Source organism: Capra hircus, chromosome 8 (assembly GCF_001704415.2).
Source record: "Capra hircus breed San Clemente chromosome 8, ASM170441v1, whole genome shotgun sequence".
NCBI classification, from domain to species: domain Eukaryota; kingdom Metazoa; phylum Chordata; class Mammalia; order Artiodactyla; family Bovidae; genus Capra; species Capra hircus.
The window spans coordinates 10477791-10505558 of NC_030815.1; the positions used below are offsets into that span (position 1 = coordinate 10477791).

The window sequence follows — 27768 nt, forward strand, 5'->3', positions numbered from 1 at the left end:
CATCTTGCTGTACAGCAGAAACTAGCACAACATTGTAAATCACCTATACTTCAATAAAAAATATTCAAGATAACATAGAAAAATATAGGGAGCTAGCAGTGTTAAAAAATGCTTTATTAATCTGTGTGGAAAATGCCAAAAACCACAGCCAGATTACATAATCGATTAAGGGAGCGTGGGTCATTACATTTTCATAACTGTAATCATTAAAATCTGGGCCAAGGTATTGATTTATTGATTGGCAACATACCACTGATTTTTTTTTTTTAAGTTTCATTTAATAATGCTGGAGGGAAAAGTAACCTGAATCTTGATCAGGGCTTTCACTCTGTTAGCTGCTTATTGAGAAGAGCAAATTTTGTAAGGGTATGACACTGAAGAGTACGAGTGAACGGGTGTAGTCATGCTATTTTCTATTCCACTTATACCAGACTTATCCCTTCACGCCCACCTCCCCCAATCACCTGATGTCCTAGGTGAGGCTAAGGGGAATGCTTCCAAAAAGGGAAAGAAATCTGTTCCCCGGAACAAAGTCATTGAAAACAATTTTTAAGGAGTAAAGAACTCTGTCTTGAAACATCTTGTACTAGCAACGAGGTTCTATTTTAATTTTCTGAACAATACTGGCAATTACCACATTAACTTACGATTTTCTTAGATTCATTCATCTGATTTCATTTTCCCAGACAGAGTAACTGGGCAACGAAGCATGAGACCATGAGGAGACGGGGTACAGGAGGGCACCATGAAGATAGGGGACATGAGACAGGGGAGACCATGAGGAGGTGGGGGTCAGGAGGGCACCATGAAGATGGGGGACATGAGACAGGGGAGACCATGAGGAGGTGGGGGTCAGGAGGGCACCATGAAGATAGGGGACATGAGACAGGGGAGACCATGAGGAGATGGGGTTCAGATTACTCATCTTGCCAGCAAAGAGTGTCTGCAAGCTCTATTCTGCCAGACTGCTTACAGCAATTTTCTTTGTGCCAGAGCACCACCAGTCTTTCCCTATTTGGCTCTGCCCAAGTGTGAATATAATAATCATAAACAGAGGCAAGAGAGGCCTTGTTAGGAGAACCACTGACTAAAACCGCCCACCCTGGCCAGGCCCGAATAGTAACCACTGGCAGGAGTGGTCCTTGCACAGGAGTAACCACTTGCATAGGAGGTCCTGATAAGGAACCCGGCCATAACAAACTACCATAAACTGGAAGAACTTGGGCAAGGTCAAAAGGAGAGTGGAGACGCCAGTTTATATGTCCTGCCAAACTCCCAGAATCTTTCTCGCTGGAATCCATCTATGGTGAGTGATGCGTACACCACCAGGAAGGACCCTGAGTCAGAACGACTGGCCAGAGACAAGCCGGAAACTAATCCCATCACCAAAAGAGCCGAGATTGTGGGCCACGTGGCAGAGCAGCCCTCGTGGGTTCCATACTCTTCTGCTCTCCACCCGGGCGCCCGTTCCCAATAAAGTCTCTTGCTTTGTCAGCACGTGTGTCTCCTTGGACAATTGATTTCCCAGTGTCAGACAAAAGCCCACTCTTGGGCCCTGGAAGGGGTCCCCCTCCCTGCAACAGCCTGAGATACTTTTAATTGTGGTACCAAGTTAACAATGTGAATGAATCATGAACTTTGCCCTCCCCCTAGGCCTACCCCCAGTTACCTGATATAACGGCTATTTTCCCAGATCCATGTTCTTCTCTGGCTATTCGTTCTGCTTCCTCCATCAGCAGCATGCCAAAGCCCTACCAAGAAGCAATAAGGGGGGTTAGGGAACTGTGAAGGAGAGAGGTCATTATGAGGGGTCCATAAAACAAGAAGGCTGATACTTAGTAGCTGCTAAACTCGTAAAAGAGTGACAAAAACCCATTTATAGGCATAAGGAAAGAAATGATTCAATTATACCAAAAGTACTCAGGGGCAGACTAGGAATAACTCTGCAACAAAAGCCATCCCAAGGTATTTTGTGGATGATGTAATCTAGTCACAGCAAGGGAGGAGTTGCCTGTCAATTTCTGTTGCTTTTTAAACAAGTTCTAGGCAGGTGATGAAAGTCTGGAGCATCTAATCTTGTATTATTAGTCACCCTTTCAGTTTCTAAAAGGCTTTTGGAAACCAGGCAATATTCTTAAATCATCTATTTGGGGGTTTAATGCTAGGTCCACCATTAGCAGTTTTAACTTGCTCTCCTGAAAGTGAAAAAAAGTGGTTATTTATTTAGGTTGTTTGGGGGAGTAGAATAGCATGCCACTATCTCTTAGCTTGCATTGACAAAGTGCTTTAAAATTTCGTAAGTGCTTTCTTTCACATTATCATCCCCTTCGATTCCAAAATAGTTGAATCACACAAAATTGCCGGTATTAGATCATTTCTGACTTTCAAAAATAGCAATTTCCTATGGTTCAGTCTATTATTATATTCCAGTTGATTGAGTCTCAATTCATCTCTCCCTCCCCCTCCCTCATGCCCAAGGGGTACAATTTAAAGAGAAAACCTCTCTGAACAACCGTAATGTTGGTTCCTCTATTTCTGCACTTTCCTTTCTCCTCTCCTCTTCCTTTCCTTCTCTGCCCTCCCTCTCCCCCCTGCAATCCCTTTTCTCTTTTCCTCCTTTGAGCAACTTCTTAACCACAGTCAAACAGAAATACAGTCCAGGATACCTGATGCTGAAATTTAGTGGGATCCCGACTGCTTACGGGGACCACACTTCCGTACACGTGCAGCTCTCGGACTATGGACACACCCCCAACCAATTCGAAACGGAATGTCTCCTCTGAACACTTCCGTAATCTCAAGAGGCCAATCAAGATGTCCTGATCTGGGTCTTCGTACGATAGGAAGGTTTCCCAGCCTCCATTTGCAACATAATCTCTTCTCACCAATTCAACCTGTTTTAATAAAAAGCCACACAAAACTTTTTTAAAAAAAAAAGAGAGAACAAAGTACATTTCTATAATTATATATATTTATTTAAACTAATATCTATAGTTAAGGATAGACAATAAATAATCACAAATTACGTTTCTTTTTACTTGTCTCTCAATAGCACTGACTATAACTGAGAATTTGTGCCTTGTCTACAGATGGTGTACGAGAAAACTGTTACCATTTTATAAATACTTGAACCTCATTAACCTTAAGATTCTTACAGGGTTTGGCTCAGTTAATACTTCCATGGATTTAAATCTCTCAACCTCTATGAAAAGTCTCTAAGGTAAAATTATACATTATGTCATGTACATAGTTCTTGGGAACACCCCGGGGCCCCAGAACTGTGAGGTGCTCAATGGTTTTTAGTTCTCACCTCTTCCACTAAAACCTGCTTTTTTTGGGGGAAAATGTGTTGGTCTCATTCCTTGACGGGATTTTCAGAAAAAGTATCCCACAGGACCTTTAAAATATTGGGTTGACCAAAAAGTACATTTGGGTTTTTTTCATAAGATGTTATGGAGAAACCCAAAAAACTTCTTGGCCAACCCAACAGTATGCTTAATTGTGAGATTAACAGGTTAAAGAAAATACCGTCACCAGAGAGGGGTTTTAGGGGAAGCTTTTATGTTAGCACTCCACATGGTGTTTTGATTTTTGCATCCTGCTCAAGTGGCCCTTGTACTCTGCACAAATATTAAGCAATTGACACGCAGAGAAAGCTATGTATGTGGGCATGGTCACACTCAGATGCACTCCAAAAATAGGCAGATTGGACCCACAGTGGGGTGATCAATCAGGTTGACACTGACATTCCTCCTCAGCTTCTTGTTTGCTGTGTAACTGGACTGCACAAGAAATTTGGCAGACGAACTAACTGTGCCAGGGTCTACTTTTTCCTTGAAAGGTCCAAGATGTGAAAACTGTCAATTCATTTTGAGAAGAGAAATATCAGCTGCAGATCTCGTCTCTTTTAGTCTTTCTCAAACAGGCTCCCACGGGAAAGAGAACCCCCACAGAAAAATCTGGCAAATAGCTAACACGATGACATAACAGGAGAGAAATTAATTCATTAAAAATATGTTTTCTAGAAACCCTGTTGATGAGGGTGATCTCTTCACCTGATTACCACAAACGGGCAATAACTGAACAGTTGCACACAGAGATAAGCATGTGACACTCAGCTTTACCTGAAGGTAGCCACTAGTCACATTTGGCTATTTATATTTGAATTCTTTGACACTGTGACATTAAATAAAATTAAAAAATAAGTTCTTCTTGCACTAGCCACCTTTCTAGTGCTTAACTGTCACATGTGACTGGTAGCTGACTCCATATTAGGTAGCACAGATGACAGAACATTTCCAACACTGCAGAAAGTTCTGCTGAATAGTACTGATCTATAATGAAGTTCCAACCTATCTTCCTAACCTGGCCCTTCTAGTGTTGAGTGACCTTCATGTCTGGCTTTGCTGACTTGACCCGATTCTCAATGACTCTTTGCTCTTAGTTTATTCATTAACTTTGAGAGCTTGGTTTTGGTTCTAACTATAGGGCTTCCCTGGTAGCTCAGCTGGTAAAGAATCTGCCTGCAACGCAGGAGAACCCAGATCGATTACTGGGTCGGGAAGTTCTCCTGGAGAAGGGATAGGCAACCCACTCCAGTCTTCTTGGGCTTCCCTGGTGGCTCAGCTGGTAAAGAATCTGCCTGCAATGCAGGAGAACCCAGATTGATTCCTGGGTCGGGAAGTTATCCTGGAGAAGGGATAGGCACCCCACTCCAGTCTTCTCGGGCTTCCCTGGTGGCTCAGACGGTAAAGAATCCACCTACAATGCGGGAGACCTGGGTTTGATCCTTGGGTTGGGAAGAGCCCCTGGAGGAGGGCATGGCAACCCACTCCAGTATTCTTGCCTGGAGAATCCCCATGGACAGAGGAGCCTGGCGGACTACAGTCCATGAGGTCGCAAAGAGTCGGGCATGACAGAGCAACTAAACACAGCACAATACATAAGCAGGTATAGGCCCAGGCCTGACAAAGAGTAATGAGGAGGACCTAATCTCTACAAAATGAAGACACTCGCCTGGTATGGCCGGACTTTGTGATGAATTTCTTGGATTCCAACCTCTCTGGTTCTCACATCACGACACTGTGAAAAAAACAAAGCAAAAGAAGTGAAGAAAGGGGAGGAAGGAGGGATGTAGGAATGGGGAAAAAATAAAGAGAAAGAAAAGAAAGAGGGAAGGGGAGGCAGATATAAAACCGGTCACGGATACAATTTTTACTGAAACTTCTCCATCAAATTCTGGGCTCAAAATTACATCTGGACATAATTTACATTGAGATTAAAAAACCGAATTTAAAAACGAAGCCATTTTTAATGAATGTGAAGATAGGGAAAAACAAAATGGAAATATATGAAGTTAACAGTGTATTGCTTTTAAAAGGAGTTTAGAATCCAAAGGAGATCAATACATAATATTGAAAGAACATAGCTCTTAAAATTTTAACATAGTTTTACCCAGAGGATACAACTGTATCTGAAAGTGCAATCCCAAACTGTATCTATAGAAGAGTAACAACTGAATTCCTAATGTTCGAAAACCTTCACCATTTTATAGCAGTTAATGTTTCTAGCATCACCATATTCGTATCAAATTTTAGAAATGTCAGAAAGAGGGAAACTAAGACTGCTATCTTTTGCAGAGAAGGGCTCTGTGGAATAAAGGATGGGAGGGAGGAAGGAATGCAAGGAAGGAGAGGAAAGAGCTTTTATTATTATACAGTCCAAATCGTGGTGTCATGGCGGCAGACTGGCTCTCTGAATGTCCCAGGAAGCACAAAGTTGCCTGTGGATGTGTGCACGGCCTGGCTACATGATGTGACTCTCGCTTCTACTCCACGACCCAGTGTGCAGGCTGTGAAGCCTGACACTTATAACTACAAAATCCTCACAGGGACTATTATCTGTCCCGTGGTATACTTTCCCCTATAGAACAAACTGTGGAGCTTATTTCCAAGACTCTAACGCTTTCCATCGGTGAGAAAAGATCACCTTAGGAAAGCTGATGACGTCTTGCAGTATACTACTAATAGTGTATTTGGTGTATATATGGAGAGAATTTTATGAGAAAAATAAGTGTTTGTTATTCAGTTCTAGAAAAACTAAGCTATTTCCATGCCCCGGGAACCCATATCCCATGCTCCTAAAGAACACTTGCCTGCTTTTGTCCTTTCTTGGAGGGGTGGGGAATGGTTTTTACGAAAGAGATTGGGCTATCCTTATTTTCTAGTAAAGACACTGCCTAGGTAAACTAGATAACTTTTGGCTACGACTGAATTCCAGTCTTGAGACTCAATCCTAGATTACTTTATGAGAGCCTATCAAGGTTTAAGAGGGTAAGAGTGCTGTTCATCCCAGCACTGTTTGTAATAGCCAGGACATGGAAGCAACCTAGATGTCCATCAGCAGACGAATGGATAAGAAAGCTGTGGTACATATACCCTATGGAGTATTACTCAGCCATTAAAAAGAATACATTTGAATCAGTTCTAATGAGGTGGATGAAACTGGAGCCTATTATACAGAGTGAAGTAAGCCAGCAAGAAAAATACCAATACAGTATACTAACACATATATATGGAATTTAGAAAGATGGTAATGATGATCCTGTATGCGAGACAGCAAAAGAGACACAGATGTAAAGAACAGACTTTTGGACTCTGTGGGAGAGGGAGAGGGTGGGATGATTTGGGAGAATGGCATTGAAACATGTATACTATCGTGTAAGAAACAAATTGCTAGTCTAGGTTCGATATAGGATACAGGATGCCTGGGGCTGGTGCACTGGGATGGCCTAGAGAGATGATACGGGGAGGGTGGTGGGAGGGGGGTTCAGGATCGGGAACTCACGTACACCTGTGGTGGATTCATGTCAGTGTATGGCAAAACCAATACAGTATTGTAATGTAAAAAAAAAAAAAATTTAAATAAATCAAAAAAAAAAAGATGATGGCTGGATGATGAGGTTATCAGACTAACCAGGCCAGGAGGAGGAGGAGGAGGAGCTGAGGAACTGGGACAGCTGGGGACCAGGGAGCAGAGCAGTCGCATACTGGCTGGGGCTATTCATTGCTGTACATGGGGTTCCTCGGTGGTTCCGTGGTAAAGAAACTGCCTGCCAATGCAGGAGACTTGGGCTCAATCCCTGGGTCGGGAAGATCCCCTGGAGAAGGAAATGGCAGCCCACTTCAGTATTCTCGCCCGGGAAATCCCATGGACAGAGAAGCCTGGCTGGCTATGGTCCATGGGGTCACAAAGAGTTGGACATGACTGAGCAACTGCTGCTGCTGCTAAGTCGCTTCAGTCGTGTCCGACTCTGTGCCACCCCATAGATGGAAGCCCACCAGGCTCCCCTGTCCCTGGGATTCTCCAGGCAAGAACACTGGAGTGGGTTGCCATTTCCTTCTCCAGTGCATGAAAGTGAAAAGTGAAAGTGAAGTCGTTCAGTCGTGTCTGACTCTTAGCGACCCCATGGACTGCAGCCCACCAGGCTCCTCCATCCATGGGATTTTCCAGGCAAGAGTACTGGAGTGGGGTGCCATTGCCTTCTCCGGACCGAGTGACTAAATAACAATTACTGTACATACAGTTGCTATTTTTCTAGAACTTAAATTATTATTATTATTATTATTTTGTTAGAATAAGCCAATAATGTTCACAAACTCTAGACCATTTTCTGAAAAAAAGAAAAGAAAAACTTCTTTATAACAAATCAACTAAGAGAACACAATGTTTCAGATATGTCCACAAACATGATGCGTAGACCTTAAAACAATGCCTTTCAAAGAGTGGTCCATGTCTGCACTGTGTGTGAGGACCTCCCTCAGCTCCGCACCAGACCAAGTGAAGCAGGAGCTCAAGGCAGAGGCCAGCATGCAGGCTCAGGCCTTGACACCCCCTGGCCTTTCCTCCTAGCAGCTCTGAGAAATAGCTCCTAGGGCACGGAGTTTTAAACCATATCATGATTTCAAAATCATCTGCAGATTCCTGGGCTCTTTATACTTCCAGGGAAAGCAGAAAGGAGGTGCTTAGTAAATATTCATGAAATAAAAAAGCAAATGATGAGACACAGGGGCAAGGTGGGGCAAGGGAGAGTGGTATATCTGGACAATAACATCAGTAATTATTTCAGCATATCATCCTTGTTTCTTCAAAGGTCGTATTTGTCTATAACCACTGGTCAAGAATCACACACCTAGTATTTCAAAAGAAAAGAGGTTTTCTAAAAAAGGAGCTGAATACATAGTTGGCAATTTCAGTAGGCAAGAGAAAACAACCATTACATTGACAAACCCACACTTTTAGGAGAAAGCAGAGGGGTGCAGGGATGGGATGCAGATGGTGGAACCACTACTTCAGCTTCAACATGCTGTACAGAAAGAAGGGCTTCAATGCATGAAAGCTCTTTGACCAGCCTGTAAGTTTATCAGGTGATCACATGTCTGAGAGTACTCTGATCTCTGCAGTCACAGTCAGGCTCTTACCTGTATTCCAAGGTCTTTCATTCTTGCAAACGCCAGCTCTCTCAAGTTTCCGTGCTCCACTCCTGAGCTGACTAATGGCATTGGAATATCTCTGCAGAAGGAAAACATCAGATATTGCAAAATGTAAGTCACTCTCTAAAACAGGAAGGCAGGGATATTTTTTACAAAAGGAGAACCACCCTTCCCCCCTCAAAAAACTCCTACAAAACAGACCAAGAAAACAGAGGCTGAATATTCTAACTGGAAAGCAAGTTCACAGCTTTTCTACCTCCCAGTTTTTCCATCTATGAAATTATGATTTTCACCAATCATGCGAGGTTTTCTTAAGAAATACCTGATGAAATCACTTTATAAGATTACTAAATACAAAACAAATATCCAATAACCATTATAATGATTTTTGGCTGAAGAGATACCTGTACTAAACAGGAAATACAATTCTTGTTGTTGTTTTTACAAAATCCAATTTGTTTAAAAGAGAAGAAATAAAAATTATTAATGCACGTATTTATAGCTTATAAACACGTTCCCACAGAGTTGCTGAATGACAAGTAACCAGGAAGCTTAAAAGCCTGGCCTAGATGACAACTGGTCTCAAAGAATATATTGCCCCCCACCCCCCGTTTCCTAAAAATCTAAATTAGAAGTGACTCTTCCCTGGTGGTGCTAGTGGTAAAGAACCCGCCTGCCAATGCAAGAGACTCAGGAGACGTGGGTTCAATCCTTTGGTCAGGAAGATCCCCTGGAGGAGCAAATGGCAACCCACTCCAGTATTCTTGCCTGGAAAATTCTGCGGACATAAGAGCCTGAATGGCTATGGTCCATGGGGTTGCAGAGTTGGACACGACTGCATGATTGAGCACAACTTCACTAGAAGGGAACAAGAACTTGCTTAAAGATGAAGCAGATAAAATTTATTTCCTGGCATTAAGATAGTGTTAAGTGCCAGGCACCAAGGAAACTTTGATCAAAAGTTGAAATTATGAGCTTCATTTTAGTAGCCCTCAACATCCCTTCTAGAGAAAAATCAATATCTTAACACAAAATAGCTAAAAAAAAAAAAAAATCTGAAGTAAGAATATGCTTAGCACATCTCCTATTTAAAGACAAGTCCCCAATTTGTTTTGTCTAATATTTGGTGGGTTAGAAGACTTGAAGGATACACCAATTATCTTGTTTCCTCATTTTTGCTTTTGAATCAATTTGAGTGTTTTCCTTCTCTTTTCACTTATCCCTCCAAATGTTAAGTAAATACAATTAGCTAATTCACCATTTGATTCTAATAAGATATTCCCCACTCATTCAAAAGTATCAAAAGCTAATCAATTATATTAAAAACTACACATAATAAAATAGACTCTGGAAGCAACTATAAAGCAATAAGCCAAAATTCTTTAAGGGAATGACATACCAGGGAGTTGAAAGTGACATAAAAAAATATAATTTAGAGTGATTAGTTAATATCTGTGGTTTACTTATACTTTTTAGTAAAATAAACTTTCTTTCTTTGGAACTGTAATTCCTTCCAACCAGTCCATCCTAAAGGAAATCAGTCCTGAATATTCATTGGAAGGACTGATGCTGAAGCTGAAACTCCAATACTTTGGCCACCTGATGTGAAGAGCTGACTCATTTGAAAAGATCCTGATGCTGGGAAAGATTGAAGGCAGGAGTAGAAGGGGACGACAGAGGATGAGATAGTTGGATGGCATCACCGAGTCAATGGACATGAGTTTGAGTAAACTCCGAGAGTTGGTGATGGACAGGGAGGCCTGGCGTGCTGCAGTCCATGGGGTCACAAAGAGTCAGATATGACTGAGTGACTGAACTGAACACCAGATATATCTTAAATATTTATTTTTGTTTACATATTTATTTGGCTGCACTGGGTCTTAGCTGCAGCACGAGGGATCTTGAGCTGTGGCATGTGGGATCTAACTCCCTGACCAGAGACAGAACCCAGGACCCCTACATTGGAAGTGTGGAGTCCCAGCAGCCAGACCACCTGGGAAGTCCCCAGGTACACCTTAAATTAGTAATCAGAAGAAACTGAAAGAAGGCTAGTGAAGGAAAAAGCAGGTTTTTTTCTTTCTTTTTTTGTGCTCATACCCCCAATAAGCATAATAGAATTTATGATTCTATTTGGTTACACAGATAATTAGGGTATTCTTTTAGGTGATGGAGGAAAAAACAGTTTATTTTAGGAAGGAATGTATAAAAAACTGTTTTAAGTTTTTTACTATTTCATATTACGTAAACCAAAGTTAAAATCTCCCAAATGCCTCTTTTAACCCTGAACTAGTCAATCCTAAAGTAAATCAGTCCTGAATATTCATTGCAAGGACTGAGGCTGAAGCGGAAACTCCAATACTTTGGCCACCTGATGGGAAGAACTGACTCACTAGAAAAGACCCTGATTCTAGGAAAGATTGAAGGCAAGAAGAGAAGAGCGAGGCAGAGGATGAGACGGTTGGATGGCATCACCAACTCAATGGACATAAGTTTGTGTCAACTCTGGGAGATAGTGAAGGACAGGGAAACCTGGCGTGCTGAAGTCCATGAGATGGCAAAGAGTTGGACACAACCTAGCGACTGAACAACATTCTATTAAATTACTCACAAATATATGTAGTTTCACAACAAAGTATAACACTGTTATACGTGATATGAAATTAATCTGATACTCTCAATGGCAACCACTTAGTACCCATTACGTGAGATTCATTTGACTCTTGTTATTCAGTGCAGTGAAGTCTGATAATGTGCCATGAACACTGAATGAGCAAATATGGAAGCACTGCTCCTATGAAAAACGGAGGGTTAGGTTCCTGTCTGCTTTCGGTTCATTTTATTCCGCTGATCAACACATCACTTTGTTCTGTGTTTCTGTTCAAAGACACTTTATTTAACACAGAATTCATTCAGTAACACTGTATATGGCCAACAGCACTATGATTCATGCTGCAATGAAGCTTATCTAACATGCTTATTTTCTTTGTAAGAGACATCACAATCTTCTTGTGCTCAGGAACACTATGCATGAAAAAAAGAAAGAAAGAAAGTGAAGTCATTCAGTCGTGTCCAACTCGTTGTGACCCCATGGACTGTACCCTACCAGGCTCCTCCATCCATGGGATTTTCCAAGCAAGAATACTGAAGGGGATTGCCATTTCCTTCTCGAGGAGATCTTCCCGACCTAGGGACTGAAGCCGGGTCTCCCGCATTGTAGGCAGACGCTTTATCGTCTGAGCCTCCAGGGAAGTCCGGGACATTTTAAACAGTAAAATCAACAAAAAGCACAAAAATGTGAAGAATGTGTTAATAAGCGGATTGTTTCAGAATACCTGTTACAGCATGAGAGCTGACGCAAGCACAGATACCACGCCAGTGCCTGTTCCTCACCGACCCTCCGCCCACCAGTCTAGCATCTGCTGACGAATCCTACACCACCTGCCCTGCAACAGGCATCACTGGTGATTATTTCTACCATCTCTTCTGTGTTAGCTGAGCTTGTATTCCAAGGAAGAATGTTCCCTTCTCTAATTTATAAACTCACAGACTCCTATTTTATTCAACCAGTTGTAGTAGTCTGATATCAACATTATTTTGTTGCTTAAATTAGATGTGGCCAGTAGGCATGCATTTAGGCTGGCTTCTGGGTCCTTCTGACATATCTGCAACATTCTTTGCGTATTTCCTTACTTTCTGCAACAAGATGTTCTAGGCTTATCTTACATGTTTGCTGCCCCAACCCTAGAACTGGCCATTTACCCAAGCAGTCCTGCTTCCTTTCAGTGGAGCATGGTATGTAAAACCAAGATCTGGGCACTCACTGTGCTCATTACTACTGAGGTATCATTGCTTTTAGAAATGACTTAACACATGGACATCACCAGATGGTCAATACCGAAATTAGACTGACAATATTATTTGCAGATGAAGATGGAGAAACTCTATACAGTCAACAAAAACAAGACCTGGAGCTGACTGTGGCTCAGATCATGAGCTCCTTATTACAAACTTCAGGTTTAAACTGAATAAATAGGGAAAACCACTAAGCCATTCAGGTCAGACCTAAATCAAATACCTTATGATTTTACAGTGAAGGTGACAAATATATTCAAGCGATTAGATCTGATAGGCAGAGCGCCTGAAGAACTATGGACAGAGGTTTGTAACACTGTACAGAGGCAGTGACCAAAACCACCCCAAAGAAAAAGGAATGCAAGAAGGCAAAGTGGTTGTCTGAGGAGGCCTTTCAAATAGCTGAGAAGTGAAAGGCAAGCGAGAAACAGACAGATACATATCCACCTGAATGCAGAGCTCCAGAGAATAGCTAGCAGAGATAAGAAAGCCTTCTTAAGGGAACAATACAAAGAAATAGAGGAAAACAACAGAATGGGAAAGGCTAGAGAAAGACTTCAAGAAAATTGGAGCTATCAAGGCAACATCTCATGCAAAGATGGGCACAATACAGGACAGAAACAGTATGGACCTAACAGAAGCAGAAGAGATTAAGAAGAGGTGAAAAGAATACACAGGAGAACTATACCAAAAAAATCTTCATGACCCAGATAGCCACAAAGGTGTGATCACTCACCTAGAGCCAGACATCCTGGAGTGTGAAGTCAACTGGGCCTTAGGAAGCATCACTTTGAGCAAAGATACTGAAGGTGATGGAATTCCAGCTGAGCTATTTCAAATCCTAAAAGGTGATGCTGTGAAAGTGCTGCACTCAATATGCCAGCAACTTTGGAAAACTCAGCAGTGGCCATAGGACCAGAAAAGGTCAGTTTTCCTTTCAATCCCAAAGAAAGGCAATGCCAAAGAGTGTTCAGACCACTGCACAATTGCACTCATCTCACGTGCTAGCAAAGTAATGCTCAAATTCTTCAAGCCAGGCTTCAACAGTACATGAACCGAGAACTTCCAGATGTACAAGCTGGGTTTAGAAAAGGCAGAGGAATCACAGATCAAATTGCCAACATCTGCTGGATCATCAAAAAAGCAAGAGAGGTCCAGAAAAACATCTACTTCTGCTTTATTGACTATGCCAAAGCCTTTGACTATGTGGGTCACAACAGACTGTGGAAAATTCTTAAAGCGATGGGAATACCAGACCACCTTACCTGCCTCCTGAAAATCCTGTACGTAAGTCAAGAAGCAACAGTTAAAACTGGACATGGAACAACAGACTGGTTCCAAACTGGGAAAGGAGTATATGAAGGCTATATCCTGTCACCCTGCTTATTTAACATCTAGGCAGAGTACATCATGCAAAATGCCAGGCGGGATGAATCACAAGCTGGAATCAGGATTGCCAGGAGAAATATCAATAACCTCAAATATGCATATGACAAGACCCTAATGGCAGAAGGCAAACAGGAACTAACGAGCCTCTTTATGAAGGTGAGAGAGAAGAGTGAAAAAACTGGCTTAAAGCTCAACATTGAGAAAACTAAGATCATGGCATCCAGTCCTATCACTTCATGACAAATAGAATGGGAAAAAGAAACAGCGACAGATTTTCTTTTCTTGGGCTCCAAAATCACTGCGGATGGTGACTGCAGCCATAAAATTAAAAGACACTTGCTCCTTGGAAGGAAAGGTATGACAAACCTAGACAGCATATTAGACATCACTTTGCCGACAAAGGTCTATGTAGTCAAAGCTATGGTTTTTCCAGTAGTCACGTATGGATGTGAGAGTTGGACCATAAAGAAGGCTGAGAGCCAAAGAATTGATGCTTTCAAATTGTGGTGCTGGAGAAGACTCTTGAGAGTCCCTTGGACTGCAAGGAGATCAAACAGTCAATGCTAAAGGAAATCAAGTCTGAATTAAGTTGATTGGAATTCAATGGAATTGAGTTCACTGGAAGGACTGATGCTGAAGCTCCAGTGCTTTGGCCACCTGATGTGAACAGCTGACTCATTGGAAAAAACCCTGATTCTGGGAAAGACTAAGGGCAGGAGAAGGGGGCAGCAGTGGATGAGATGGTTGGATGGCATCACCAACTCAACAGACATTAGTTTGAGCAAGCTCCGGGAGACAGTGAAGGACAGGGAAGCCCAGTGCACTGAGGTTCATGACGTCACAAGGAGTTGGACACAACTTAGCAACTAAAAACAACAATACATCTATCTATTTCTATATATCAATTTAAAAAGCTGTGAGATCGTGCTGATAATTACAATTCTGATCCACGACTCAGTGTTGTTTTCAGCTTTCTACTTTTCAATGCTTGTAAATCCCTTCAGGAAGAAGTCTGGCTCTCTTATTTTTAGTATGCTTATGTGTTTGCTAAATCAAACAACAATCATTTGCTCAATGTAACCAACCTCCCAACTACTCTATCTGCCACCTCTGCACTCGCTGTTCTCACTCTCCATTTCTTCCGGTGTTAGGCATGCTGCTGTCAACAGCTCTGGGGTATTGCCTCCGCTGGCGATGATGGGAAGGGAAGGTGTAGGCAAAGGAAGAGGGGGTCTACAAAATATTTCTAATAATGTATCAGTACTTTTAAAAGACATACTAAAATGTTCAATACAAGTAAATTCTCTGAGGAGTAGGTTTTATCATATAGTGCTATTAAACAGAACTATATGATAGAAGGAAATACAGAATTACCAGCAGGGCTAGCTAATCATTTATGGGGCCTGAGAAGGCAATGGCACCCCACTCCAGTCCTCTTGCCTGGAAAATCCCATGGATGGAGGAGCCTGGTAGGCTGCAGTCCATGGGGTCGTGAAGAGTCGGACACGACTGAGCGACTTCACTTTCACTTTTCACTTTCATGCATTGGAGAAGGAAATGGCAACCTACTCCAGTGTTCTTGCCTGGAGAATCCCAGGGACGGCAGAGCCTGATGGGCTGCCGTCTATGGGGTCGCACAGAGTCAGACATGACTGAAGGGACTTAGTAGCAGCAGTAGTGCAAAATGAGAACAGAGGGTCTCTTCTTAAAATATTATTAATGATTTCAAGATAGTGAGAACAGAGCATTAAGCCAAGTTAAAGACCCTTGAGACTACAAGGCTGCACATCCCTTGAAGCTGGGGCTAGCTACCCCAAAGCACAAGTCAGTGCTAACCTGATAACACAGGGCTTCACAAGGATTCTGACAGCTCATAAATGTCCTTACATTCATGTCCGTCACTACAACATGCAACATGGCTTTAAGGGTCTTTGGCAGTGAAATGCCTGGAGTGTCCCAGAAGGGAGTTTTTCCTCATTACAGAATAGAAATGTGGCCATCTCCACTTTCAGAGATAAAAATTTATTTTCACTGAAAATGAAGAGAGAGAGTTCTATATACATTGAGCATCTTCTATGTGCAACACAGTATATAAAGCAACCTGGGATACATAAACTGACACTATCGCAGACTCTCAGGAGTTCAAAGTCCAGGTAAGATTATAGACGCTCTGACTTTGCCACATTCATCTAGGTGCGAGTTTCATTTATTTTTAGGGTTTTCAATTTCAGTCTAGTTTCACTTTCTTGGCTTGAAGAGATACTCCATTCAGGAATATTCACTTTTCTATTTCAATAGGTAACCTGTCAAGCTTAGAGGTACTAATATTTGCAATTTTCTCATCAAAAGTCTTTCAAAGTGATGTCTAGAGCTATTTTTGGTCTGAAGTTCCTCACACCTCAGAAACATCTTTTGGTTGCAAATTGGTATTCTATTCTAATGCTTCACATTGATATAAAAGTCACATCAAGGCAGACAGCTGTCAAATAGCCTGTGGGCAGCGGCAGTTTAATGTGGCTCCATCATGTGTCTGGAGAGAATTTTACATTTAATCATTGCCTCCACTCTTCCGTGCTGCAATACAGAATGATTCATTGGGGTGCTACTTCATAAAAATACCCAGTTAGATGTTACTGACTCAACTGTCATAAAATTTAAAGTGTAAAATAGTGAAGAAAGAAAAAGGAGGGGTAGGTGGCGTGAGGAAATTGTAATTTTTTTTTAAAAGACAAGTGTAAAACATTGTTTTTACTTGAAATATCTTCCTTCCCACTTTCCTTCCTTTGTTCATTTCTTCTGATACCTGTCCAGAAAATAATTCCTAGAAACTTCTCCATGTATGAGTTTAGTTTCACGAGTCAACACTAAGCAAATTGTCAGTAATTAGCAGAAGCTGACACGAGGTGAACCTACATAGGAATAAGCCAGATTTTCTAAGGCACAGAACACAAAGACACACAATTTTCCTTTGCTATGATTTAAAACAAAAATAAACTATAATTAATAAAATCCCCTGGATTAAACACCCTGGGAGGAGGCTTTTTCCTTTGCCAATGGTTTCTTTACAGTAAGATATAACCAACCGCTTCCAAATGAACAGAGTGAGGATGCTCAGTTGTACTTCTGGACCATATCAGTTTTCTACATTTTCTTAGAACTATTCTAAGAGTTTAAAACCAAAGCTAGAAGAAACACTGCAGAGTGAAAACCCTGTGATTCTTTCCCCAGATCAGAAGGTTTCTCAGCCACTTAACACCATCTAAGCACTCAGCCTTCTCTTGTACACATTTGGACATAACTTGAATCACCCATTAACACTTCCCTTAGCACTTCTCTTTCAAAATCTGACCACTGAGTCCTTGATACAAATTTCTTTCTGGAAGTCGAGATATATCGTATTCTAGCTGTATCTGAACATAACTTTAGAAATAGCAGTAAATGGAGTATAACATTTTCATGCAGAGATATGACGCTGTTTTACCAAAACACAGCTACCAAATTGTCAAGTGTTACTATCAATAACCTCAGATATGCAGATGACACCACCCTTATGGCAGAAAGTGAAGAAGAACTAAAGAGCCTCTTGATGAAAGTGAAAGAGGAGAGCGAAAAAGTTGGCTTAAAACTCAACATTCAGAAAACTAAAATCATGGCATCCAGTCCCATCCCTTCATGGCAAATAGATGGGGAAACAGCGCAAACAGTGTCAGACTTTATTTTGGGGGGCTCCAAAATCACTGCAGATGGTAATTGCAACTGAAATTAAAAGACGCTTACTCCTTGGAAGGAAAGTTATGACCAACCTAGACAGCATATTAAAAAGCAGAGACATTACTTTGTCAACAAAGGTCTGTCTAGTCAAGGCTATGGTCTTTCCAGTGGTCATGTACAGATGTGAGAGTTGGACTATAAAGAAAGCCGTGCACTGAAGAATTGATGCCTTTGAACTGTGGTTTTAGAGAAGACTCTTGAGAGTCCCTTGAACTGCAAGGAGATCCAGTCAGTCCACCCTAAAGGAAATCAGTCCTGGGTGTTCATTGGAAGGACTGATGTTGAAGCTGAAACTCCAATACTTTGGCCACTTGATGCAAAGAGCTGACTCATTTGAAAGACCCAGATGCTGCGAAAAACTGAGGGCAGGAGGAGAAGGGGACGACAGAGGATGAGATGGTTGGATGGCATCACCGACTCCATGGACATGAGTTTGGGTAGACTCCCACAGTTGGTGATGGACAGGGAGGCCTGAGGTGCTGCTGTTCATGGGGTTGCAAAGAGTCGGACACGACTGAGAGACTGAACTGAACTGAAGTGTACTATGTGAACACGAACATAAGTTTGCTGGTTTCCTAGTCTATCTGCCCAGGAAAGAGAAGATCATTCCAAGACCTTTGAAAGGTAAAATTTATCAAGTTTTCTTTTTGACCTATCTCAATAAAAAGCACCATCTATCTTCTTTATGATCCAAATTCCATGACAGGCAAATTATATATAAACAGACAAGTGATGTAAGAAGACACAAATAATAATCAGCTTCATGGGAGCAATGTTAATCCTAATAACTAGGGAAATGCAAATTAAAACCCCTAGGTAAATAAAATAAAAAATATAACCATTTAATTCTGTAGAGGTTATGATAAAACCAGAAACCGCATATTTACTCTAATCAGACATAATTCCTTTGGAAAACCATATCAATATACATAGTAAAAAAGGAACACTCATTTATTTATACACTCCTTGTTCCAGAAAGTATGTTAATAGGAATAGTTACAACAATGCTTAGATCCCTTTTTTTAACAAGTAATCTTTCTCCTGGGTTCTACTATTCTAACAGGTTACTTCAACAGAAGCAAAAAGTTCTATGCACATGAATTTTCATGGAGTGGAGGCCAAGGTAATAATAATAATAAAAAAGAGAGATGAAGAAACTAGGAAGCAACCTAAATGTCCAACATTAGGGAACGATTTGCTGAATGAGACAAATTGAAATGCTAGATTACCAGGCTGCCATTAAAATGATAACTATGAAGATTATTTTTCAAATCATTGACTAGAATTCAAAAAGCATTATTTGCCAGTGTATAAAATGTACCGCACAGACCTACTGTCTGTTAAATTGAGAGAACTCATTGTACTATCACACAAGACACTGTGAAGTGATCATGATGACAGTATAAAGAGAAGCATGAAATACTAGAAGTGGTAGCAATAACATGAAACCTGCCACCTGCTATGAAGATTTACTCTGGTGGTAACCTCAGATATGCAGATGGTACCACTCTAATGGCAGAAAGTGAAGAGAAACGAAAGAGCCTCTTGATGAGGGTGAAAAGAAGAATGGAAAAGCTGGCTCAAAACTCAACATTCAAAAAACTAAGATCATGGCATCTGGTTCCATCACTCCATGGCAAACAGATGGGGAAAAAGCAGAAGCAATGACAGATTTTCTTTTCTTGGGCTCCAAAATCACTGTGGACGGTGACTGCAGGCATGCAATCAAAGGACTTGCTCCTTGGAAGGAAAGGGATGGCAAACCTAGACAGAGCATTAAAAAGCAGAGACATCACTTTGCTGACAAAAGTCTGTTTAGTCAAAGCTATGGATTTGCCAGGAGTCATGTATGGATGTCAGAGTTGGATCATAAAGAAGGCTGAGTGCCAGAGAATTGATGCCTTTGAACTGGGGTGCTGGAGAAGACTCTTGAAAGTCCCTTGGAAAGCAAAGAGATCAAACTAGTCGATCCTAAAGGAAATCAACCCCAACATTCATTGGAAGGACTGATGCTGAAGCTGCAATACTTTGGCCACCTGATGCGAAGGGTGGCACATTTGCAAAAGACCCTGATGCTACGAAAGACCGACGGCAAAAGAAGAGGGTGGCAGAGGATGAGATGGTTAGACAGCATCATGGACTCAATGGACATGACTTTGAGCAAACTCTGGGAGATAGTGAAGGACTGGAAAGCCTGGTGCATTGCATTCCATGGGGTCGCAAAGAGTGGATATGACTTGACAACTGAACAACAATAACAAAATATACTGCATCCCAATTATACAAAGAAAGTTTTAGAAAAATAATGTAAGCCTGCTAATACCACATATATTGAAAGTGATTTTACAGTACCTTTATAAATGAAATATCATTGTGTTGATGTAAATATAGTTATATTGCAAGAAAAATTAAATACATGGCTGAAAATTGAGAAGAAAATGTTAAGTTCTGATAATTAGTACTATTCTACAAACTTTGTTGGGAAGAAGCATAAACATCACATGATCAAAAAGAAATGTACTGGGATCAATGAACAGTGGTGCCACATTACACCCTACAGCCAAGTACCACAAAAGCCTAGTCAAGACTTTCAGTGATTATTGATAACCAAAAGCAAGTCAATGTAAAATAAACTTGAATCATATTATGCAGTATATATAAACAAAATACGTAAATAAAATGGTTAAAAAACAAGTAGCAAGATATTGTAAACTTGAATGAATTCCACAATACATGTGTGTTAGTCACTTAGTCGTGTCCGACTATTTGCAACCCCACGGACTGTAGCCCACCATGGGATTCTCCAGCCAAGAATACTGGAGACGATTGCTGTTCCCTTCTCCAGAGGATCTTCCACGCCAGGGATCGAACTCTGGTCTCCTGCATTGCAGGCAGATTCTTTACCGTTTGAGCTACAGGGAAGTCCACAGTGAGCTACACAAAAAAATAGAATTCTAATGGAAACGTGAAAAACAACATCATAGCCATATTAAAAACACAAAAATGTAAAAATAAAATGACAAAGATTTTATCTTTATATTAAAAATACTAGAAAATAATCAACTTCAGAATTAAGAGGGAAGTTGCTATATAAGAGAGGGAGCCCAGCCTGGCTCTCTGTGGGGGAGAGAAGCAAGGGAGAGAGGGGATATATGTATAGGAAGAAAAGTTATGACCAGCCTAGATAGCATATTGAAAAGCAGAGACATTACTTTGCCAACAAAGGTCTGTCTAGTCAAGGCTATGGTTTTTCCAGTGGTCATGTATGGATGTGAGAGTTGGACTGTGAAGAAAGCCGAGCACCGAAGAATTGAGGCTTTTGAACTGTGGTGTTGGAGAAGACTCTTGAGAGTCCCTTGGACTGCAAGGAGATCCAACCAGTCCATTCTGAAGGAGATCAACCCTGGGATTTCTTTGGAAGGAATGATGCCAAAGCTGAAACTCCAGTACTTTGGCCACCTCATGCGAAGAATTGACTCATTGGAAAAGACTCTGATGCTGGGAGGGATTGGGGGCAGGAGAAGGGGATGACAGAGGATGAGATGGCTGGATGGCATCACGGACTCGATGGATGTGAGTCTGAGTGAACTCCGGGAGTTGGTGATGGACAGGGAGGCCTGGCGTGCTGTGATTCATGGGGTTGCAAAGAGTCGGACACGACTGAGCAACTGAACTGAACTGATGGCTGATTCGTGTTGTTGTACGCCAGAAACCTACAGAACGGTGCAAAACAACCTTATTCCAAATCAAAAATAAATTAAAAAGTTAAGTAAATTATCAGTCCCAAAGCATGAAAATCTGACCACACAGCTAAACTCAAGATGACTCTCTACCAAAGGTCTTCACTGTTGGCAACTGAATCATCACTGTCTTCAAATAGAAACTGTCCAGAGATTCACTGAGGACATTACCAAGTTGGCATTTTACTTCTTGTCTCACAGCAGTCTATCAGGTTTTAATTCACTCACACATTGGTAAAGTAATAAGAGTGTCACTTCAAAAGCTTAATGCTACACCCCCGTGCACTGCGTGTTCCGCATAAACCCTGTGAGCGATGTACTAGTAGAAAAACACCTCTGACGGTCTGGCCTCTAGGATTAGAGCTGGGGGGCGGACAGGGGCAGGGGCCTCTTCTACTGTTCGATTTTCCAGAGAGCTGTAATGGGGTCCAGACAGGAGAACTGGGAACATGGATGTTTCTTTAATCAGCTTCATGTTAGTCATGCATAATATCAAGACTTTCTCCTCCTATGCCCTTTTGATTGTCTAAAATACATACTCTTAATTCTTTCTGTCATGACCCCTTTATAGTTTTACTGGAGAGATTATATTTGCTGCTCCTGTTTTCTCAAAGCCCTTATTTTTTCAGTTGATGATAAGCCAGGATAGTGTCCCTCAGTGATATTTCATAAAACCTGTAAAATTAAGCTTTTAATGTTTTAGCAATGTCTTCATTGCTTGAGACTCACTGGTTACAGCACTAAGGGATTTAAATACAGTGGGGAGGATGCCAACTCTTCATCTGATTTCCCATGCTATGCCTTGTTACTCTTGGCTAAAAAAAAAAAAAAAGAAAAAGCAAACAGGTGGCCATGGCTGGGAAATGTCTGTTCTGTAATACCTGTTGCCTTGCTTGACTGCTGAGAAGTAGTGTATCCGCTTTCCTCTGGTGGCGCCAGTCAGTTAAATGCAATGGAAACTTTTCTTTCGCTGTTGTTAACACTACTTACTGCATCTTTGTTTTCTACCATATTTATTTTTTTTGGAAACAATCTCAAAGTCACAGAAAAATTCCCAAGTGTGGTACCAATAACTATATTCCTCAAGTATTTGAAAGTAAATTGGGAACAAGATGTCCCAATGGCCCCCCAGAATACTCTTAAGTATCTCCTGCTGCTGCTGCTAAGTCGCTTCAGACTACAACAAGGATATTCTTTTCTGTAACCATAATACAACCACCAAAATCCAGAGACTACAGTGGCGCTTTAGTACTGTCTAATCCTAGACTCCATCCCAGCTTCCTGTGAGCCTCTGGTCCCAGCATTCCCATCAGCTGATCAAACATGACTTTTAAATAATCTGTGTTTCTATTTACGGTCTTGCACTCTCTCTTTCTCTTAATAGATGGAGAGATGCTTCATTAACATTGAACTCATGCCTCAAATAGCTCATGTCTGAATGAAGTTAATCTGACATAGGTATTTTCTCCATCAGGCACAGTTATAGCCTGCTTGCATGCAGGACACTATACAACACTTCAGTACTATGTTTAGAGGCCATTTCAAATAGCCACCTCACCAACAAGCAGCCCAGAATCACAAAAACCATGCCCTTAAATAGACTGTGAACAGGACATGTCCACACACACATACTGTATTTGTTATCGTTTGTTACAATTATTTCTATAGCTACCATCAGGTTGAAAACCACAAGTTCACACCAGTATCCCCTATTCCAGAGCACCATGTGGTATATTCTAATTTTTTCCTTTTTCATATTTGTAGTTCCATTTTCAGGCTTCCCTGATGGCTCAATGGTAAAGAACCTGCCTGCCAAAGCAGGCTTGATCCCTGGGTTGGGAAGATCCCCTGCAGAAGGGAATGGCAGTATGCTTGCCTGGAGAATCCCATGGACAGAGCAGCCTGGAGGGCTACAGTCCATGGGGTCACAAAGAGTCGGGCATTACTTAGCACCTGCACAACAATGACATACTCCCTTTTCAGATAACAAAAACCCAGCTCCATTACCCTTAATATTGTATACCTACTAGATCCACCTCCTGCATGTTACTGACCCTTTCTTTCTGTCCTCATCTCTGGATCCCCTGGACACACTCTCCTTGCCCTGCTGACAAATAGTGCCAAGGGCAGGCATCAGCAAGAATGTCCCCCCTCACATCTGGGCTGCTCCAGCCTGAACCCCGCAACTGACTCCTCCACAAGAACACCCTCCTCCCCGAGCTCTGGGTCCCACTGCTCCCTAGATCTCCATGCGGACGCCTGCATGGCTCAGTACCTCCTAATGTCTCTTAGGCTGAATTGTTCCAGAAAGGTGAAAGAGAAGGAAGAGAATGCAAATTATTGTGATAACTGAATTTTCTCATCACTATCTCCTTAGTAATTTTTTAAAAAAGAAATTGTATATTTATTTATTTATGGTTACATCATACAGCATGCAGGATCCAAGTTCCCTAACCAGGATTCGAACTTAGGGTCATGGAGCATGGAGACTGGCATTGGGAGCACAGAGTCTTAACCACTGGACCACCGAGGAAGTCCTTCTCCTTTGTATTTTTAACTGTACTTAAAAAAATCATTAAGCAATTTTGGTGCTTATGGTGGGCCAACAATTATAAAAATTTAAGAAATCAACATGTTGTGGCAGAAATGTGTAAACATTCTTTGATGTTGTTCTTGTTTAGTTGCTCAGTCATGTCTGATTCTTTGCGACCCCATGGACTGTAGCCCATCAGGCGCCTCTGCCCATGGGATTCTCCAGGCAAGGATACTGGAGTAGGCTGCCATTTCCTACTTCAGAGGATCTTCCCAAACCAGGGATCAAACCTGTGTGTCCTGCATTGGCAGGTGGATCCTTTACCACCGAGTCACCCAGGAAGCCCAAACACCCTTTGACCTTTAAGCAAATCCATTATTTTACATCCTTGATGATTTTCCCATAGTTGACAGTTCTGCTGTATGTTATGAGTAGCACAGTCTTTGTGCTCAGCAGAGTACTAGCCACAGGATAGCTGACAGGACATCCATTTGTTAACCCCATTTGGCCTTTTACTGGTAATATTAGAATCTGGGTGGTTTTGACCAGGGTGGTGGAAATGTGCCTTAACAACCAGGAAATGCAGGAATGGCTTTGTCAGGATTGTAGTAAGTAGGTAACTTTATGGCTTTAAAATTTTATCTTCAGTGTTACGTTTCTAGTTAGGAAAAAAAGGTGGGGGTGGACCTTCCCTGAGCGTCCAGTGGTTAGCGCTCCACTCTCCCACTACAGTGTATCTGCAAGATGGCAGAGAAGGACATGTGCTCATCCTCTCCTTCAAAAACTCCAAAATTACAACTCGCTGCTGAACAACCGTTGACAGGACAATGTTGGATCCCACCAAAAAGAGATAATACCCCACGTCCAAGGGCAAAAGGAGAAGCCCCAGCAAGATGGCAGGAGGGGCAAAATTGCATTTAGAAACAAACCCCATACCCATCATAGATGCTCCAAGGGCTCAAACAAAACCTTGTGTGCACCAGGAGGCCCCACAGAGACTGAGCCAGACCTGCCTGTGAGTGTTTAAGTGTCTCCTGAGGAAATACAGGTCAGCAGTGGCCTGCAGACTTGGGTATGGCATAAGCCCTCTTGGAGGAGGTCACCATTAACCCCACCACAGAGCCGCCAGAACTTGCACAGGACTGGGGAAACAGACTCTTGGAGGACACAAGCAGAACCTTGTGCACACCAGGACCCAGGAGAAAGGAGCAGTGACCACAAGAGACTGACCCAGACTTGCCTGTGAGCGTCCAGGAGTCTCTGGCAGAGGCATGGGTCAGCGGTGGCCTGCTGCAGGGTCGGGGGCACTGAGTGTGGCAGTGTGTCCAGGGGACCTTTTGAAGGAGGTCGTCATTATCTTCATTACCTCCACCATAGTTTGGTCTCAGGTCAAACAACAGGGAGGGAACACAGCCCCGCCCGTCAACAGAAAATTGGATTAAAGATTTACTGAGCATGGCCATCAGAACAAGATCCAGCTTTCCCCTCAGTCAGTCTCTCCCATCAGGAAGCTTCCATAAGCCTCTTATTCTTATCCATCAGAGGGCAGACAGACTGAAAACCACAATCACAGAAAACTAACCAAACTGATCACATGGACCACAGCCTCGTCTAACTCAATGAAACTAGGGCCACCCAAGACAGGCGGGTCATGGTGGAGAGTTCTAACAAAACGTGGTCCACTGGAGAAGGGAATGGCAAACCACTTCAGTATTCTTGCCTTAAGAACCCCATGAACAGTATGAAAAGGCAAAAAGACAGGACACTGAAAGATAAACTCCCTAGGTCAGTAGGTGCCCAATATGCTACTGGAGAAGAAAGGAGAAATAACTCCAGAAAAAATTAAGAGATGGAACTGAAGCAAAAACAACACTCAGTTGTGGATGTGACTGGTGATTGAAGTAAAATCCAATGCTGTAAAGAACAATATTGCATAGGAACCTGGAAGGTTAGGTCCATGAATCAAGGTAAATTGCAAGTGGTCAAACAGGAGATGGCAAGAGTGAACATCAACACTTTAGGAATCAGCGAACTAAAATGGACTTGAATGGGTGGATTTAACTCAGATGACCATTATATCTACTACTGTGGGCAAGAATCCCTTAGAAGAAATGGAGTAGCCCTCATAGTCAACAAAAGAGTCCAAAATGCAGTACTTGGATGCAGTCTCAAAAATGACAGAATGATCTGTTTGTCAGAGGCAAGGCAAACCATTCAAGATGACAGTAATCCAAGTCTATGCTCCAACCAGTAATGCTGAAGAAGCTAAAGTTGGACGGTTCTATGAGGACCTACAAAACCTTCTAGAACTAACACCCAAAAAAGATGTCCTTTTCATTATAGGGGACTGGAATGCAAAAGTAGGAAGTCAAGAGATACCTGGAGTAACAGGCAAATTAGGCCTTGGAACAAAATGAAGCAGAACAAGGACTAACTGAGTTTTGCCAAGAGAATGCACTGGTCATAGCAAATACTTTCTTCCAACAACACAACAGCAGACTCTTGGACAGAAGACTCTTGGAGAAGACAAATGGACATTACTGGACGGTCAGTACCGAAATCAGACTGATTATATCCGTTGCAGCCAAAGATGGAGAAGCTCTATACAATCAGCAAAAACAAGACTAGGAGATGACTGTGTCTTAGATCATGAACTCCTTATTGCCAAATTCAGACTTAAATTGAAGAACATAGAGAAAACCACTGGACCATTCAGGTATGACCTTAAATCAAATCCCTTATGATTATACAGTGGAAGTAATAAACACATTTAAGGGATTAGATATGATAGAGTGCCTGAAAAACTATGGACAGAGGTTTGTGACACTGTACTGGAGGCAGTGATCAAGACTATTCCCAAGAAAAAGAAATGCAAAAAGGCAAACTGGTTGTCTGAGGAGGCCTTACACATAGCTGAGTAAAGAAGAGAAGCAGAAGGCAAAGGAGAAAAGGAAAGATATACCCAATTGAATGCAGAGTTCCAAAGAATAGCAAGGAAAGATAAGAAAGTCTTCCTCAGTGATCAATGCAAAGAAATAGAAGAAAACAATAGAATGGGAAAGACTAGAGATCTCTTAAGAAAATGAGAGCTACCAAGGGAACATTTCATGCAAAGATGGGCACAATAAAGGACAGAAATGGTATGGACCTAACGGAAGCAGAAGATATAAAGAAGCATACACAGAAGAAATATACAAAAAAGATCTTCACGACCCAGATAAGCACAATGGTGTGATCACTCACCTAGAGCCAGACATCCTAGAAAGTGAAGTTAAGTGGGCCTTAGGAAGCATCACTATGAACAAAGCTAGTGGAGGTGATGGAATTCCAGTTGAGCTATTTCAAATCCTAAAAGATGATGCTGTGAAAGTGCTGCACTCAATATGCCAGCAACTTTGGAAAACTCAGCAGTGGCCACAGGACTGGAAAAGGTCAGTTTTCATTCCAATCCCAAAGAAGGGCAATGCCAAAGAATGTTCAAACTACCACACAATTGCACTCATCTCACATGCTAGTAAAGTAATGCTCAAAATTCTCCAAGCCAGGCTTCAATAGTACATGAACTGTGAACTTCCAGATGTTCAAGCTGGATTTAGAAAAGGCAGGAACCAGAGATCAAATTGCCAGCATCTGCTGGATCATCGAAAAAGCAAGAGAGTTTCAGAAAAACATCTACTCATGCTTCATCGACTATGTTAAAGATTTGACTGTGTGGATCACAACAAACTGTGGAAAATTCTTAAAAGAGATGGGAATACCAGACCACCGTACCTGCCTCTTGAGAAATCTGTATGCAGGTCAGGAAGCAACAGTTAGAACTGGACATGGAACAACAGACTGGTTCCAAATTGGGAAAGGAGCATGTGAAGGCTGTATATTGTCACCCTGCTTATTTAACTTATATGCAGAGTACATCATGCGAAATGCCATGCTTGATAAAGCACAAGCTGGAATCAAGATTGCCAGGAAAAATATCAATAACCTCAGATAT

At 41.8% G+C, this 27768-nt stretch overlaps 1 protein-coding gene across 1 annotated transcript in view; it reads right to left on the reverse strand.

Annotated features, from left to right (window-relative positions):
• ELP3 (elongator acetyltransferase complex subunit 3) overlaps positions 1-27768 on the reverse strand; it is a 125124-nt gene that overhangs the window by 32897 nt on the left and 64459 nt on the right. Inside the window, exons 11-14 of the mRNA XM_005683552.3 lie at positions 8481-8571; positions 5017-5082; positions 2667-2894; positions 1670-1751 (exon numbers count right to left, since the gene is read on the reverse strand). Of these exons, the coding sequence (XP_005683609.1) occupies positions 1670-1751; positions 2667-2894; positions 5017-5082; positions 8481-8571 (467 nt within the window). The remainder of the gene's footprint in view (positions 1-1669; positions 1752-2666; positions 2895-5016; positions 5083-8480; positions 8572-27768) is intronic.